This window comes from Tasmannia lanceolata, unplaced genomic scaffold (assembly GCF_043159265.1).
Source record: "Tasmannia lanceolata isolate RefF3 unplaced genomic scaffold, GAP_Taslan_0.1 ptg000024l, whole genome shotgun sequence".
NCBI lineage: Eukaryota > Viridiplantae > Streptophyta > Magnoliopsida > Canellales > Winteraceae > Tasmannia > Tasmannia lanceolata.
Window position 1 is genome coordinate 11315929 of NW_027518701.1, and position 15187 is coordinate 11331115.

Here is a 15187-nt window from a genome sequence, read left to right on the forward strand (position 1 = left end):
AATCAAACCTAGGTCCAGAGCATTGGACAGCAGTTAAGCATATCTTTAAGTACCTCAGATGGAGGAGACGAATTAGTCATCTTTGGATATACCGATGTGGATTTTCAGTCAGATGTCAACAACATGAAATCTTCATCAGGTTTTGTCTTCACCTTAGCTAATGGAGTAGTTACATGGAGCAGTTGCAAACAAGACTCCACGGTGGACTCCACGACTGAGGCGAAATACATCGCTACAAGTGATGCGGCGAAGGAGGCGATATGGCTGCGGAAGTTTATAAACGAACTTGGAGTCTTGCCCTCTATTGAGAGACCTATTACGTTGTATTGTGATAACAGTGGGGCGATCACTCAAGCAAATGAGCCAAGGTCTCATCAGAACTCAAAGCACGTCCTTCGAAAATATCATATGATACGAGAGATTATCGACAGAGGGGACGTGGCCATAGCTAAAATAGCTCTAGTGGACAACATGGCAGATCCTTTGACCAAGTCCCTTAGTCAAAAGGTATTTGACAAACATCCGGAGGGAATGGGCCTAAGAAACATGCATGACTGGCTTTGAGGGTAAGTGGGAGATTGTTAGAGAATATGCTCTGAAAATTCAGTAGAATGACATTTTCTAATCAATAAAGATTTATTTCATGACATGAATGGGTATTTACATTTATGAATGTGTATGATATACTTATTTTATTGACACATGTTCATCCTTAGGTAGCATTGTAGAAATGTCATGCTCAAAGGATTCACATATCCAAGGGAGCAAGGAGATATGGCATCTCGGTTCTAAGCAATCCTTAATAGTTCCTAGTTGGAAAAGAGACTAGACATCTCTTTCTGTATGCAAGTGCCACCAGTCTTGCATACATGCACGTGTCTTGAGGTGATTTATCTTGGTCATCTGGGTAATGGACCCTAAGCAAGAAGAGTGGGTGCGACGATTGGATCACGCAACCGAACCGGATCAAATAAAGAACAACTTGTGGACAAGAAAGTATAAAGTTGTTCTTCCAGACAAGACCCTTCACAAGTCCTTAGACCTGAGGGATCTTATTGGTCTGTCAGCTCGTTCTAGGGTCTTAGTCTATCTTATAATGATTCTATTTTAGAGTCACATTCGGATAGAGCTATATCCAAGAGCAAACCCTCGAGACCAATACTGATACTCAACAAGGGATTCTTCAACCTAAAATTTAGGAATTGACATCTACAATTTTGTCAGAGCGGTAGGCCTGTTAAATAGCCTGGCCAGGCAGATTTGATAAAATGTTTATCTGAAAGTTTTATTAAATATTGAATTTTTTTCAGAGGATTTTAGAAATGCATTTGGAGGCCGAACACCGCTTGATCAAAATGGTATAACAAGAGTGGGCCAAAGGGGTAAATGGTGTCCACCTCCCGTATGACTCAACTCAGTAGATGTAGTTACGAAGAAAGGACTTGCACATACATGATGTGATTAGGGGTAAGATGATCTAGCGTTCATCTTCAGGGTTACATCTCGATGGATGCCACTGACCTAATGCGAGTGTAGTTTAACTACAGAGCAAGATCATAGTGAGGCCCACCATAGGGTTTTACAGGATCGACCGTCGGATCCCTGGGACAATCCCACTCATAACTCGAATGATCCAGTAACATCCAAACGGATCAGGGTTCTGCATTTCATGTAACTGCACGGACGGATATAATCCATTAGATTAATGTGGATATTAATTAAGTATATATATATATATATATATATATACGTATATGTTGATATATGTATATATACATGTCTTTGTTAAGTAAGTAACAAGAAACAGTAAGAGATTTTTTCAAAGACAAATTTGAGCCGAAATAACTCCCATTGGATGTGAGTTACTAATTAATTAAATTGTTGATTAATTATTTAATTATTATACACTATTATGTATTATTAATTTGATTATTAATAAGCATAATAATGTGTAATCCACATGAGGATAGTTATTCCCAAACTCGTTTTGCAAAAGTTGCAGAATTGGAATGGAATTGGGAATTGGGATAGGACTACACATTTGGATAAGGTTTGTGGGGCCCACAACACTCCTAAATCAGTTGGAGAGATGGGGAAAAGAGTCACAATTGCTCAAGGACTTTGAGTTGTGCTCAAACTCCTTATTGGATAAGAATTGTTAAATTGTAGGATCTACAAAGCAAGCAATTTTTTTTAAACACCAACTCTTATGAGATAAGGCCATAAGGGCTGGAGAAAGGGATCCATACACGTTCTCCCATGTATCTTAAGTGTCCCCGCACATCCTTGGAGGTTTGGGAGAGTCTCATTCACTCGAGGAGTCTAAACTCTGATGAGTTTCCGTCACTTCCCAGACTCGCCGGAGCCACCTACAGGGTTCCACCGCCTCCGGTGGCCAAAGTGGCTACCCTTGCGGGAAGGAACTATGCTTCTGCGGCTTCCAAAAATCTGTTTCTCCCCAAAATTTCTCTGGGTGTCAAAGCTCCATCCAAGACTGCTTCAGGTGAGCCTGCTCTCTTCCTCACAGAAAATGAGATTCAACAAGGAGCAGAACCATTCAGACTGGCCTTGGTTGCTAAATGTTCCTATGGAAGGCCTTCTTTATATGTGGTGAAAGAAGCTCTGAAGTTGAAGCTTCACCTTGCCGAAGATCCCATGATTACTGTTTTGGATAAAAGACACCTTCTCATTCGATTTGGTAATGAGAGGGATTTCTTAGCTGTTTGGTTGGAGGATAATTTTAAAGTTCAGGGTTTCCTCTTCCGGTTCCTAAGATGGTCCCCTGATTTTGTCCCTGGTCTAGAACCTCCTATTGCGGCGGTGTGGATCACTCTTCCCGGCCTCCCTCTTTTCTACTTCAATGAAGACTATCTCTTCTCTGTTGGAAGTCTGGTGGGGCGGGTGCTGAAGATCGACGCTCCGACCATTCAAGGTACTAGAACCGAGGTTGCAAGGCTCTGTATCGAGGTGGATATTAGAGAAAAATTTCATGAGAGGGTGTGGTTAAGTATGCCAGGGGGCAAAGGAAAATGGCAAAAGGTGATTTTCGAAAAATTACCAAAATATTGTTTTTCATGTGGTAAGTTTGGTCACCTTGGGGCTGACTGCAAAGCCAAAACTCTTTTGGTTCATGGAATACAGCATGGAGGGTCCATTGGTGAGGGCCTGGCTGACGGGAAGCCAGAATCATCCATTGAAACCGGGATCGACAGATTATTGGGGGAAGGGCTTTCAGTGAAGGCTCCCTCCCAAGCGACCAAAGTTTGGGTCGATGCTGCTTTTCCTAAAGGCAAAAGAAGGAGTTCGGGTCCGGTTCCTGAAAGACTTCCAGGTTTGGTTCCTCTGCAGCCTCCAGCTTCAGATGATGAATGCTCTCAATTGTCCGTCGTCTCCCTAACTGAAAGAGAGGAAGAGGAAATGCAGCTTGAATTGATGGCTGACCATCTGTCCTTCATTATCTCCAACAAGGAAAGGGGTATGATGGAGCGATCTAAGGATGCTTCTTCGGTTTCCAATTCCGATCTTGCACAGGTCCCTCCATTATCTCCCATCGTCGCACAGCCGGCTGCAAGCCTTGTTGAATTAATACCTGTTGATGCAATCGAAGACTCACCCCAGCTTTTAGCCATTTCGGGTGTTGATCCAAATATTGAATCTGAGACATTAACGGACTTAGTCTTGGATCCGATTTCATCTCTGCTAGATGTCCAAGTAGATTCTGTGGATCTAGCTGATCTTTCGGGCTCCTTGTTGCTGCACAGAGTTTCGATTGAGGGTGGCATTAGTCCACCTAGCCGAGCATTGGAGAAGATCACCTCGGTTCCTCCTCTAGTGTTTGAAGGTCTACTGGCCTCTCCTCCCCATAATGTTGCCTCTCTGGTGGAAGTCCATATCTCAAATAAGAGTTCACTATCTGCAAGGAAATTGAAATCTAAAAGTCCCCGACAAAAAGTGGTATCTTTTGGCCAAGTAGAAATCAACTACCCCAGGCCAGTTCATGATCAAAGGACCAATTCAGTGCAGTCGCTAGAAGGAAAAAATAGTGGAAATGTCTTACCTCGGAGGGTTGCCCTGTTGGAGGCCAACTCCCAAATGTTCTCAGATAAGGGCAGAGAAGAGAATCTCAGCAATTCCTTGTTGTTGGACAAAGGTGCTGCTGGCAATTTAATTGGTGACCTTGAAATTGTCCCTAAGAAAACTACTGCTAAAGCTAAAGGCAAGGGGAAAAAATCAACTGGTATTAATACCCGGTCAGAGAAAGTTTTGGGTTTCCAATCTTCTTGATGAATGGGATAATATGGAATATTAGAGGGGTGAGATGCAGGACCACTCGAATGAGGCTGAACAGTATAAGAAAAATGTACAATCCTAACTTTATAGTTCTATTGGAACCTATGATAAGTGAGTCTGAAATCAGTGAAGTGGCTTTGATGTTGAATCTAAGCAATCATATGACTAACCTAGATGGAAAATCTAGGATCTGGCTTCTATGGAATAACTCCCTTCAACTAGAGTTTATCTCCTCTTCCTCTCAAGCTCTAACTGTTGAGGCTCGTCATTCGATGTCTGGAAAGGAAGCTTTCTTGACCTTCGTATATGCAAGCTGTTCGTTGATAGAAAGAAGGAATCTATGGAAGTATCTCTGCGACTGTAGTAAGGATTTTCATAAAGCTTGGCTAGTAGGGGGAGACTTCAACGCTGTTCTGAGTGTGACTGAAAAGCTTGGAAGGATTCCCCCCAGTAGCTCTTCCACATCTGACTTCCAGGATGCCGTGGATGGGGCTGGTTTGATTGACGTGGGGTTTGTTGGCAGCAGATTTACGTGGTGCAATAATCAAAGTGGTATCTCAAGTGTTCGGGCGAGATTGGATCGAGTCTTAGTAAACTCGATCTGGATGGGTGATTTTCTCTCTACCAAAGTCACTCATCTCTCCCGCTCTTGCTCGGACCATTGTCCTCTCCTTCTGAGTTTTGAATCTTCTCAGGCTCCATCAATAAAACCTTTCAAGTTTCAAAGTATGTGGAGTAGACACAACCAGTTTCAGCAGGTTGTCTTGGATGCCTGGAAGCTCCCTGTGTTTGGCAACCCTCTTGAAGCTTTTGCAAATAAACTCAAGACCACAAAACATTGTCTGAAAGCGTGGAACCTTGTAACTTTTGGAAATGTTTTTCAGAATGTGAAGATAGAGGAGGATGAAGTCATTCAAGCGGAAGCTGTTCACCTATCTGATCCTAGCCAACCCAATGCTGATCTTCTTGAAGCTGCCAATAATAAGTTGAATGAAGCTATTCTACGGGAGGAGATTTTCTTAAGACAAAAATCCAGAGAAAAGTGGCTAAAGGAGGGGGACAAAAACTCAAAGTTTTTTCACGCCTCTCTTCAAAACCAAAGGAAGTATGGGTTGATCAAGAAGATTAAGCAAGGATCCACTTGGGTAGAAGACCCAAAAGTTATAAGGAATCTGGCCGCTGAATTTTTCCAAAAATCTCTTACAGAAGAAGGGGTGGAAGAAGATGTTGAACTGTTGGAGGTAATTCCCAACTTGGTTTCGGTTGAGGATAATATTGCCCTTGTCGCTATCCCATCCGAAGATGAGGTCAAAGATGCTATCTGGGATAGCCCTTCGGAAAGTGCCCCGAGTCCAGATGGCTTCGATATGGCGTTCTATATTTCATGTTGGGGCATTATTAAGGAGGATCTGGTTGCAGCGACCGTTACATTCTTCAAAGGAGGTAAACTCTCAAGAAAATATTCTTCTACCTTCATTTCTCTTATTCCCAAAGTTGAACAGCCCAAGGACTTCTCTGATTTTAGGCCTATTAGCTTGTGTAACTTTTGCTATAAAGTCTTTGCTAAAATTATTGTAACAAGACTTGCAAAAGCCTTGCCTAATCTAATTTCTCCTGAGCAAGGAGCTTTTGTGAAAGGCAGATGTATAACTGACAACATAGTCATTGCCCAAGAGATGATGGCTGGCCTGGGAAGAAAAGTCAGAGGTGGAAATGTCATGCTCAAAATCGATATGGCCAAAGCATATGATCGATTAAACTGAGGCTTCCTCCAAGTCGTTTTATCCAGATTTGGCTTTTCAGAAAGATGGAGGAACCTCATAAAGGAAGCTACCGAAGGGGTGTGGTTTTCAGTGGTTTGCAACGGTGAACCTTATGGGTACTTCAAATCGACTAGAGGTCTGAGACAAGGGGACCCTCTTTCTCCATGCCTCTTTATTTTAGCCGAGGAAGTTCTAAGCAGAGGGATCACTAGGCTATTCCAAGAAGGAAAAGCTTCCTATTTCATGAGAGGACGATCCTGTATTCCGATTACTCTCTGTCTTTATGCCGACGATATAGTCATTTTCTCTAATGGGTGCAAGAGTAGTATAAGTCAGATTATGAGGTTTCTTGGGAGATACGAGAAGGCTTCTGGGCAACAAATTAACAAAGGTAAGAGTTGTTTCTCAGTTGACGAGAAAATGTCGTCAAGCAGAAAGAATATAATCAAAGTCAATACAGGTTTTCTACTCAAATCCTTCCCAATTCAGTATCTTGGGGTACCATTGTTCTCGGGTAGGATGAAAATTTCCTATTTCGACTTGATGGTTGAGAAAGTGAGGCGTAAGATAGAAGGGTGGAAGGGAAAATTCTTAACTTCAGGAGGGAAACTTGTTCTAATAAATCATGTTCTGGGAAGTATTCCAATTTATACCCTTTCGGCCCTAAGTCCCCCAAAGAGGGTAATTCAGAGAATAGAGAGTCTAATAGCTAATTTTTGGTGGGGAAGCTCCGAATTTGGACTTAAAACTCATTGGGTGGGGTGGAAGCGGATTTGCAAACCTAAGGACGAAGGAGGGCTGGGGTCTAAATCTATGGTGGATCTCAACAAGGCCTTTCGTATGAAGACCCTACACAAGCTTCATCTTAGGAATTCTCTTTGCAGTGAGTTTCTAATATCCTGTTATGGTCGTGGTCAACATCTCAATATGGTGGAAAGTAATGCCAGTAGCTCTAGACTATGGAAAGAAATCTTGGAAGTGAGGGAAATCTGGAAGGAGCATGCTAGATGGGTCGTTGGGAAGGGTTCAATTGGATTTTGGACTGACCTTTGGCTAGGAAGAAGACCATTGGTTGATTTCGTCGATGATCATGCTGATATAAATATCAATGCTAGCATAGCATCTCTTCAATGCCCAGAAAGAGGATGGAACCTAGAAATTATTCTGAGACATCTCCCAAATCAGTGGGAAGTTGTTTTTGCGAATTTAAAGCTTCCCATTTCAGGCAGTGCTGACCAATTGATATGGAGCAGAACTGACTCCGGCCTTTTTACCATTAAAACGGCTTGGGAAGAATGCCGTATAAAATCGGAGAAGGTGGCCTGGTCTGCAGGGTTGTGGGATTCAATTCCGGCAAGGATCACATGCTTTGGATGGAAGGTTTTTCAAAACGCAGTGCCAGTTGATGTACGTATCAAGGATCGAGGAATTCAGTTGGCTTCCAAGTGTGTTTGCTGCCTCCGAAGTAAAGAAGAATCGTCGGATCACCTATTCGTTTATGGTGAGCTTGCTAAAGCGATTTGGTCTGTTTTTGCCAGAATATGGGGGATAGAGCTCATTCCTTTACAGCCTCTTAAAAGCAGGATGAAGGTTTGGTATGAATGGGGAAAGAAAAAGAAATCCTTAGCTGGAATTCTCATGGGCAGCACCCCTCTCTTTATTGCATGGGAAATTTGGAAAGAAAGGTGTGCTAGGAGGATGGAAGGGCGTTTTAACTCAATCCGCTGGGTTCAGTCTAAGATAGTAGAGAATTTAAGAATATTGAGCGCTTCTATAGAGATTCCTCGAGCTCCGAATATGGAGGAAATTCTAGCGCTAGATCTGTTGAAAATCCAGAATCTGGCCCCAAAGCCCCAAAAAGACTCTTGGGTTTGGTGGAAAAGGCCAGAAAAAGGCTTCTTGAAGTTAAACATTGACGGGGCTGCCAAAGGAAATCCGGGTGAGGCTGGAGGGGGTGGGGTTCTTAGGGATGAGAAGGCTTCAGTGATTTTCGCATTCTCCTCCTACTATGGTTCAACTTCGAACATGGTTGCCGAAGCAAGAGCTTTACTAGATGGGCTCCGTTTATGTTTGGCTTTCAAGGTACGTAACCTCATCATCGAATCTGATAGCAAGGTTCTTGTGGATTTTACCCGCAAGAAAGACTCGTGCCCGTGGTCGATCACCTACTTTTGGAAGGAAATCCTTGCTCATATTGATTATATGCGTCCGGATGTCCTTCATCAGTTCAGAGAAGGCAATTCAGTTGCCGATGCGTTGGCGAACGCTGCTTGTGCTTCCAAAGATTTTTCCTTATTTGGCTCTTGGTCAGAAATGCCTTGCAAAGCTCGAGGAGCCGCTCGCTGCGATGCTTTGGGTCTTCCCAATATTCGGTCCGCAAAGCTATAAGGTGGAGTGTGGGTAGGATCTGCTCTTGTTAGATCTAAGTAATTAGGGTCTGTCCCCTTCTCTCTGTTGAGGCATGGTTTATGTCCCCCTTTTTCTTATTCAATATATTAAGAAGGTGCTTTCTGGAAAAAAAAAAAAAAAAAAGGTTCATGAATACAAAAAACAAAGTACCCAGTAATTGAATTCATCTAAAAAAAAAAAAAATTTGGTTTGTCAATTGGATTGGCATTGGGAGAGAAACAAGGATTTATCAAACCAAAACACTATTTTCTATATATGAGAGAGGGTTGAATGAAATTTGAAGTGAGGAATACTCAAAAATTTGTTCTCCCTTGCTTCGCCTTTGGAAAAATCATTTTTCATCTCTCTCTATCTCTCTTCCAATTGAAATAGTTTCAAATAAAAAGGCTTCCAAATCAATTTCTCTATTTTCTATAACAAGGGTACTGATTAAATCAGACCTTAAAGAAGTGAACAAAAGTTATTCACATCCACAATAGTCAGAGAAAAGAAAAGGAATTCATCGGTTCAACTTGCAGGGTTCTCGGCGTTTAGAACGATCACAACCGTTCGAGGAGTAGATCAAACAACATGATTCCTTGATTTCTTCTTCGAAGAGGTATTTCTTTATGTTTGATTAAGATTAATAACTAATATAGACTCTAGGATCTTGGGCGATTTCAAGATCTAAAAGAAAATTTTAAAGTTTAATGCGATTTTTATTCCGCTGTGCATAGCGATCTTGCCTGAACGGGATAACCTTCCTTCATATCCTTGATAAAGAGAGATTCAAATTGAGAAGAATCTCCGGTCTTTTGTCTTGAGAATCCACTATTAGGGCACCATTGGTCTTTTCATGCATGTCTCTTCAAACAAACCTACAAATGCATGAACTAATCCATTAACCTTCTTAGGTATCCAAACCATTTTAGTTTAGTTTCGTCTTATTCGATTAACAAAGTTTTTCTGATCCCACACAAATTTTGAGTCTCTTTTATTTTTGCAAGCATATTTGTAATGTCCCTCTTTTTCACAACAGTTAAAAGGTACTTATTTGTTTGAAGAGGCTTTTTTAAAACTCTTTTGCTTTAGAGAGTGGGTATAGGCCAAATCAACTGTATCTATGGACCATTTTTTGTATTTCAAGAAGTTTCTTCAACTTTAATCTCCCACATTCAAAATTTTCGAATGAGGCTTTTAAATCATTATTCCCTGAAAGTAGATTTTCATTCAACTTTAATCACCCACATTAAAAAATTTCGATTGAGGCTTTTAAATCATTGTTCTCTGTTCATTTTCTTCCTTTAGCTTCTTGTCTTCTAAACTTAACCAATGGATTTCTTCCATTAATTGTCCTTGTTTAACTAATGGATTTCTTAAGAGTTTGGTTTTATGTACTTGTATTTTAAGGTCTTTATGGATTCTTGAAAGGCATCAAACAATTCTTCATAAGTAAATTTCTCAAGTTCTTCAAGTTTATCAAATTTTCGTACCTCATTTTCTTCTGTCATCACCATGAAACATATGTTGTAGATCATCGATTGATTCGCATTCCGAAGCCTCACATGCCTCCAACTCGTGTCCCATGGTAGTCGTGCCTTTCTTCTTCTCTTTTTCGCTTGAAGTCAACACCTTGTTTAGAGGGCAGTCGGGTCTCATGTGCCCAAGCTTCTTGCATTTGAAACATCGAGTCTGACTTTCTATTTCTTCTTTCTTGCTTGGCCAGTCGTCTCTTCTATCATTTTTGTTTCTTCTCTGGAATCTGTTGAACTTTCAAGTGAGTAGAGCAATATCTTAATCCTCGCTTCCTTCGGTTTCTGAATCTGCCTTTAGTGCAATTCAATTTCCCTTTTTATTCTCATCTTCATTTTGTCTACTTTTTTAGATCATTTCATGCGTGACAAGACAGCCAATTCAGTCTTCTATAGCTAGTTTAGATAAGTCTTTGGCTTCCTAGATGGCAGTTACTTTTGGATTCCATCCCCTAGGTTGGGATCTTAGTATTTTGCTTACTAATTCTTATTCAGTTAATTTCTTACCTAAAGCTTTTAGGTCATTTTTTATACTTGTGAACCTAGTAAACATGTCTGAGAGGGATTCTTGGGAATCCATCTTGAAGAGTTCATAATGGTGTGTGAAATGGTTTATCTTGGACTCTTTCACTTGGTTTATTTCCTCATTGGTAACTTCCAACATGTCCCAAATTTCTTTGTCTGTTTTTAGTATAGACACTCTATTAAATTCTTCTGTTGACAAGGCAAAAATCAAGGCATTCATTGCCTTTGCATTTATGGTGGATAGTTTCTTTTCATTTTCATTCGATTGACTTATTGCTTTAGTGGGTTCAGTGTAACCCACTTCACTGATTTTCCAGATTCCAATGTCTAAGGATTTCAGGTAGCTTTCCATAGAGGCTTTCTGGTACTCGTAGTTCATTCCCTTAAAGTAGGGTGGCCTAAAGATTGATTGATCTTTTATGTTTCCAGAGACAGCTGCCATTTAGAGTTATCTTTTAACTCTCAAACGGTTAAGTTCTATTTCGAGAGCCCAAAGATTTGATACCAATTGATGCCCAGGTAGGCAACCAAGGGGGGGGTGAATTGGTGCTCTTTGAAATCTTTTCCCGAAGCTTCGTTTGGTTCCACAAAAGCTCGGCAGCCGTCGGAATTTGATTTGGATTTGGCATGCTATTCCACGTTTGGTTGCCAAAATGACTCCCATTGATTCCCTTGGATTTCTCTCATGTAATGATTGCTTATCTCTTTCTTATCCCCTTATTTCAAAAGCAAAGAATTATGGTTGAACTTTCTAGGGAATGATGCTCTCTTTATCTCTCTCTTCCCCCTCTCTCTCTCCTCTCTCCATATATTGGTAATGACACCCCCCCCACTTTTTTTCCTACTCTCCCATTATTTGCCGCACAACCAAACACTACTACACAATTTTCCGAGGTAATTCTAGGCAAATCAAAATTCTTGTCTCTTCCCTTTGACTTCCTATTCCACTACTCTCCAAGCCAGTCCAAACAACCAAACCTAGCAGAAGGCTTTCTAACTTTCCTTTTTGAAAACTTTGATTTAAAATGGATAGAGGAATTAATAAACTGAAAGGAAAAGATCAGATAACACTGAAATATTAGCAGCCTATAAGAAATAAAGACAAATAACAGAACATGAAGATGTAAAAATAGAGCGAGGAAAAGAAGAGTGCACCAGTTTATAGTGGTTCAGTCTAACATCCACTCTCACGACCAAATCCACTATCGTTTCCACTCTTTGCCTTTGTTAATGGTAAATACTCCCCACGAATAGCACATACAAGCCTTTCCCAAGCTCTGACCACGGGCTTTTACAACCACAGGTTCAATTGGTGTCCCGTTCACCAAGTTTTTAGAAGAGAAATATTGATATGCCTTCTTCAAAGGCCGATACACCGCCTCAGATCCTTTTCTTCTTCAATAAATAAGTACAATGAAGGCCTACAAAGAGCCCTTCAAAGGATCTGCAGGTTCAAGGCAACAAGTGAAACAGTATTGAATGAAAGCCTGTATGAGAGTGTATTCAAAATTCTATAAATCCTTCTCCAAGATTTATCTTTATATAAGAAAACAAACCCTTACTGTTGGGGATAAAAAATGGTAGATTTTGAAGCAACGAGATTGAATAAAAATTAGCCTTTGTGGAGATTTTCCAAAAAAAAATGCGTGACCAGACGTGTATCCTTGAGCCACAGACGTATGTCGAGCTTGCTGAATTTGTTTCCCATTTCAAACATGATTTTGAGAGCTAACAAAACAATGGATTTGAGCACATTTGAAATGTTTTGGAATTTTTAGAAATGATTTTAGTTTCTCTTTAGGGTGTTTCGAAATCGTTTTGGGTTATGCCTTGGAATCCATATCCTAAGAGAACCCTTCAAATGCAATCTAAAAAGATGATGAATCTTGATCTTCCAATTGATTGCACTGACTGCAGACTGATCCTTGGACTTTGTATTTGGTTTTCTCAAGTTCTCTTGGCTTTGGCTCCATGAGCACTTGCTTGTAACTTAAACTTTGGCTTTGACTCGGTGCTTTCAATTGTGATGGTCTTCCTTTTAGCTGGATTTACTCTCTATAGCTCATCTGACCAACTTAAATAGCTAAACAATACCAAAGCCTGTAGTACTTCAACATATTGATCAATTTAGGTTTGTAATCATCAAAACTGGGATTCAGGCTATACTGTTGAACCGTTGGGTTGGGCAAATAACGTAGAAGGTTACCTTTATGATCAATGCTAAAATATAAATTTCTTTACCCTGAAGAGTGCATATGGGGACTTGTTTGGAAGATCAAGACCGTTGATCTTGTAAACATAATGAAGCAATGTACATGTTCCTTGTCTCGTCCTCAATGGACATCCCATATATAACATAAAGAATGACAAAAATAAGTTCTTACAGACACCGATTGGAGACACTCTCACCACTTGGAGACATCAATTTATCGTGTAAAAAAATTCCTGGCCACCAGACATGCCCTTAAAAACCCCTACTCAAACCGACATTCAACTGTTTCATTTTCCCGCTTTTCGTTTCAATGACTATTCACATCTCACAAGTTTTTTCCCCTCTTCAGTCCCCAAATCCTAAGCCCTTATCATGTCCAACTTAACAAAGACCTAGGACACAACATTCGAAATGGATCGTGAGACTCTGAAAGTAAGATTCAAATTGGAGTCTGAAACTGATCTGACCTGATTGTGATCAAAACATAGGTGGATCCGATCAGAAGAGGATCTGTTACCCTAATCATATATTGATTATTAATATAATTCCTTGCTCTTATGATTATTGTTTTAGCTACGCACCCAATATTGGTTGCTTTTTTGAATTGTAATATTATTTTATGATAGGATGCAAGCGGGGGAAATTGGTGGTTGACGTGGGGACCGGAGCACGAAAATGTGGGATATTGGCCACAAAAACTCTTCCAGGGCTTAGCTATGAACTCTTCTTTTGTTGGATGGGGAGGGCAGGCTTATAGTCCACCGGGTAGCCCTGAGCCTATAATGGGAAATGGCCATTCAGGCACTGAAGGCTATGGAAAGGCATGTTACATTCGCAATGTTAAGCTCTTGAATTACCAAGGTTACTACTACACACCTGATCCTAATCATACTGCTGGCTACGGTGAGAAATGCTATGCTTTGTATGTCACTTCTACTCGCCCTGAATATCAGTTCTATATCGGGGGGCCAACTTGCTAGATAAGCAAGAGTATAAAACAAACAGATTATATCAATAAAACAGTTATCATCGATATGTGTACTTATGTCTAAGAAAAATACTTTCAAAATGAGGCTCAGCTCCGTTCTAGATAGAAATAAATACCATGCTGCAAATGATCAATTTTTCTCTCAATCTCTCCGCCTGGGAATATGGTATTATAGGACGAAATCCAGGCTAGCAAAAGGCGGTCCACTGGTAGTGGGAAAACAAATCCAAAATTTAATTAACATAGATTTTAGAGGGCCACCTATCGCTGGACAAGTCAGAGATAACCCGTCTAGCGTGGGTCGCATCCGGCATCCAACCACCAGATATTGCTTGGTTTTGGTATGAAAATGCACCGAGGGTTTTTCCTCATTTGTGGGTGTTAGAATATGTGAGATCACACAATCAGATTGGGTTGAAATACCACCGTTGGATCATCATGGTAGTAGATTAGATAAGTTGGTTAAAGGGGGTACTGCAAGAATAGGCACCTAGATTAAGTTAGTAACTAATTTAGATCAGAATATTCTACTCTTATTTATTTCTATGTTTATAGTAGGGAGATGATATCCCCTCGCCCCGACCCCCGGGTCGCAATATGCATTCCCACCCTTATAACTTAAACAGTGGGCAACTTTAACGCTTTTTGACCTCAAATCACTTTGAAAGGGGGCGTATGCATACGGAAGGGGGTGAAAATATCATCGCCCTTATCATAATATTCTTTCTATATTCATCATGTAAGTGGTGTATATAAGCACCGTTGATTCTCTTTGTAATTCATATAAGATTAGTGAAATTTTCAAACGGTGGTATTTCAACCCAATCTGACGGTGAGATCTCTCATATTCTAACTGAGAGGAACCATAAATGGTGCCCTAATCAGTGATCTTGAAATGGTAGAATACAGAATGTAACTTCTCAAAACAAACTCTTTAGGTAGATCTCAAACCTTGTACGTACAGTAGATTTCCCCTAAGCATTCAAATGCATTATCTCTATATCTATCTATATCATTATTATAAGTGATGCTCTAGAGAAATAAGTGAACACAACTCCTGCAATTAATTAACAGAATTTTGTTAAGTATAATGGCTCAAGTTTGATGCGAAAGCAATGATGCAACAACTTAGAACCGTCTTATAGGACAATTTAATTTGGCGTAAATATGTGTTTTGTTCAACTAACGGATCAGCATTGAATTTGCCAAGCATGATGAGAAGGTAAGTATCTGTTTCCACATTAATTAAAAACTAGAATGGAAGAGAAACAATGCAAAAAGAACGGAGTATAAAAGCCTCTGGAAGCTCTAGAAATCACAGTTTTTGTTTTGGATGTTGCAGTCTATATATATGGAGATGATATTTTCACTCCCCCTGCATTACATGCATGCTCCCCTTATAATGTGACTTGACGTCAAAAAGTGTTAAAGTAGCCCACTTCTCACGTCAAATTACGTTATAAGGGGAGCGTGCATGTAATGCAAGGGG

General features: G+C 40.4%; 1 protein-coding gene across 4 annotated transcripts in view; it reads left to right on the forward strand.

Annotated features, from left to right (window-relative positions):
* The window catches only part of LOC143857266 (protein neprosin-like), a 50109-nt gene extending 36321 nt beyond the window's left edge, over window positions 1–13788 (forward strand). For all 4 annotated transcript variants that reach the window (XM_077367683.1, XM_077367685.1, XM_077367682.1 and 1 more), the window contains exon 9: window positions 13337–13788. In XM_077367683.1, the coding sequence (XP_077223798.1) occupies window positions 13337–13690 (354 nt within the window). In that variant the 3' untranslated portion in view covers window positions 13691–13788. The remainder of the gene's footprint in view (window positions 1–13336) is intronic.
* The last annotated feature ends 1399 nt before the right edge of the window (window positions 13789–15187 follow it).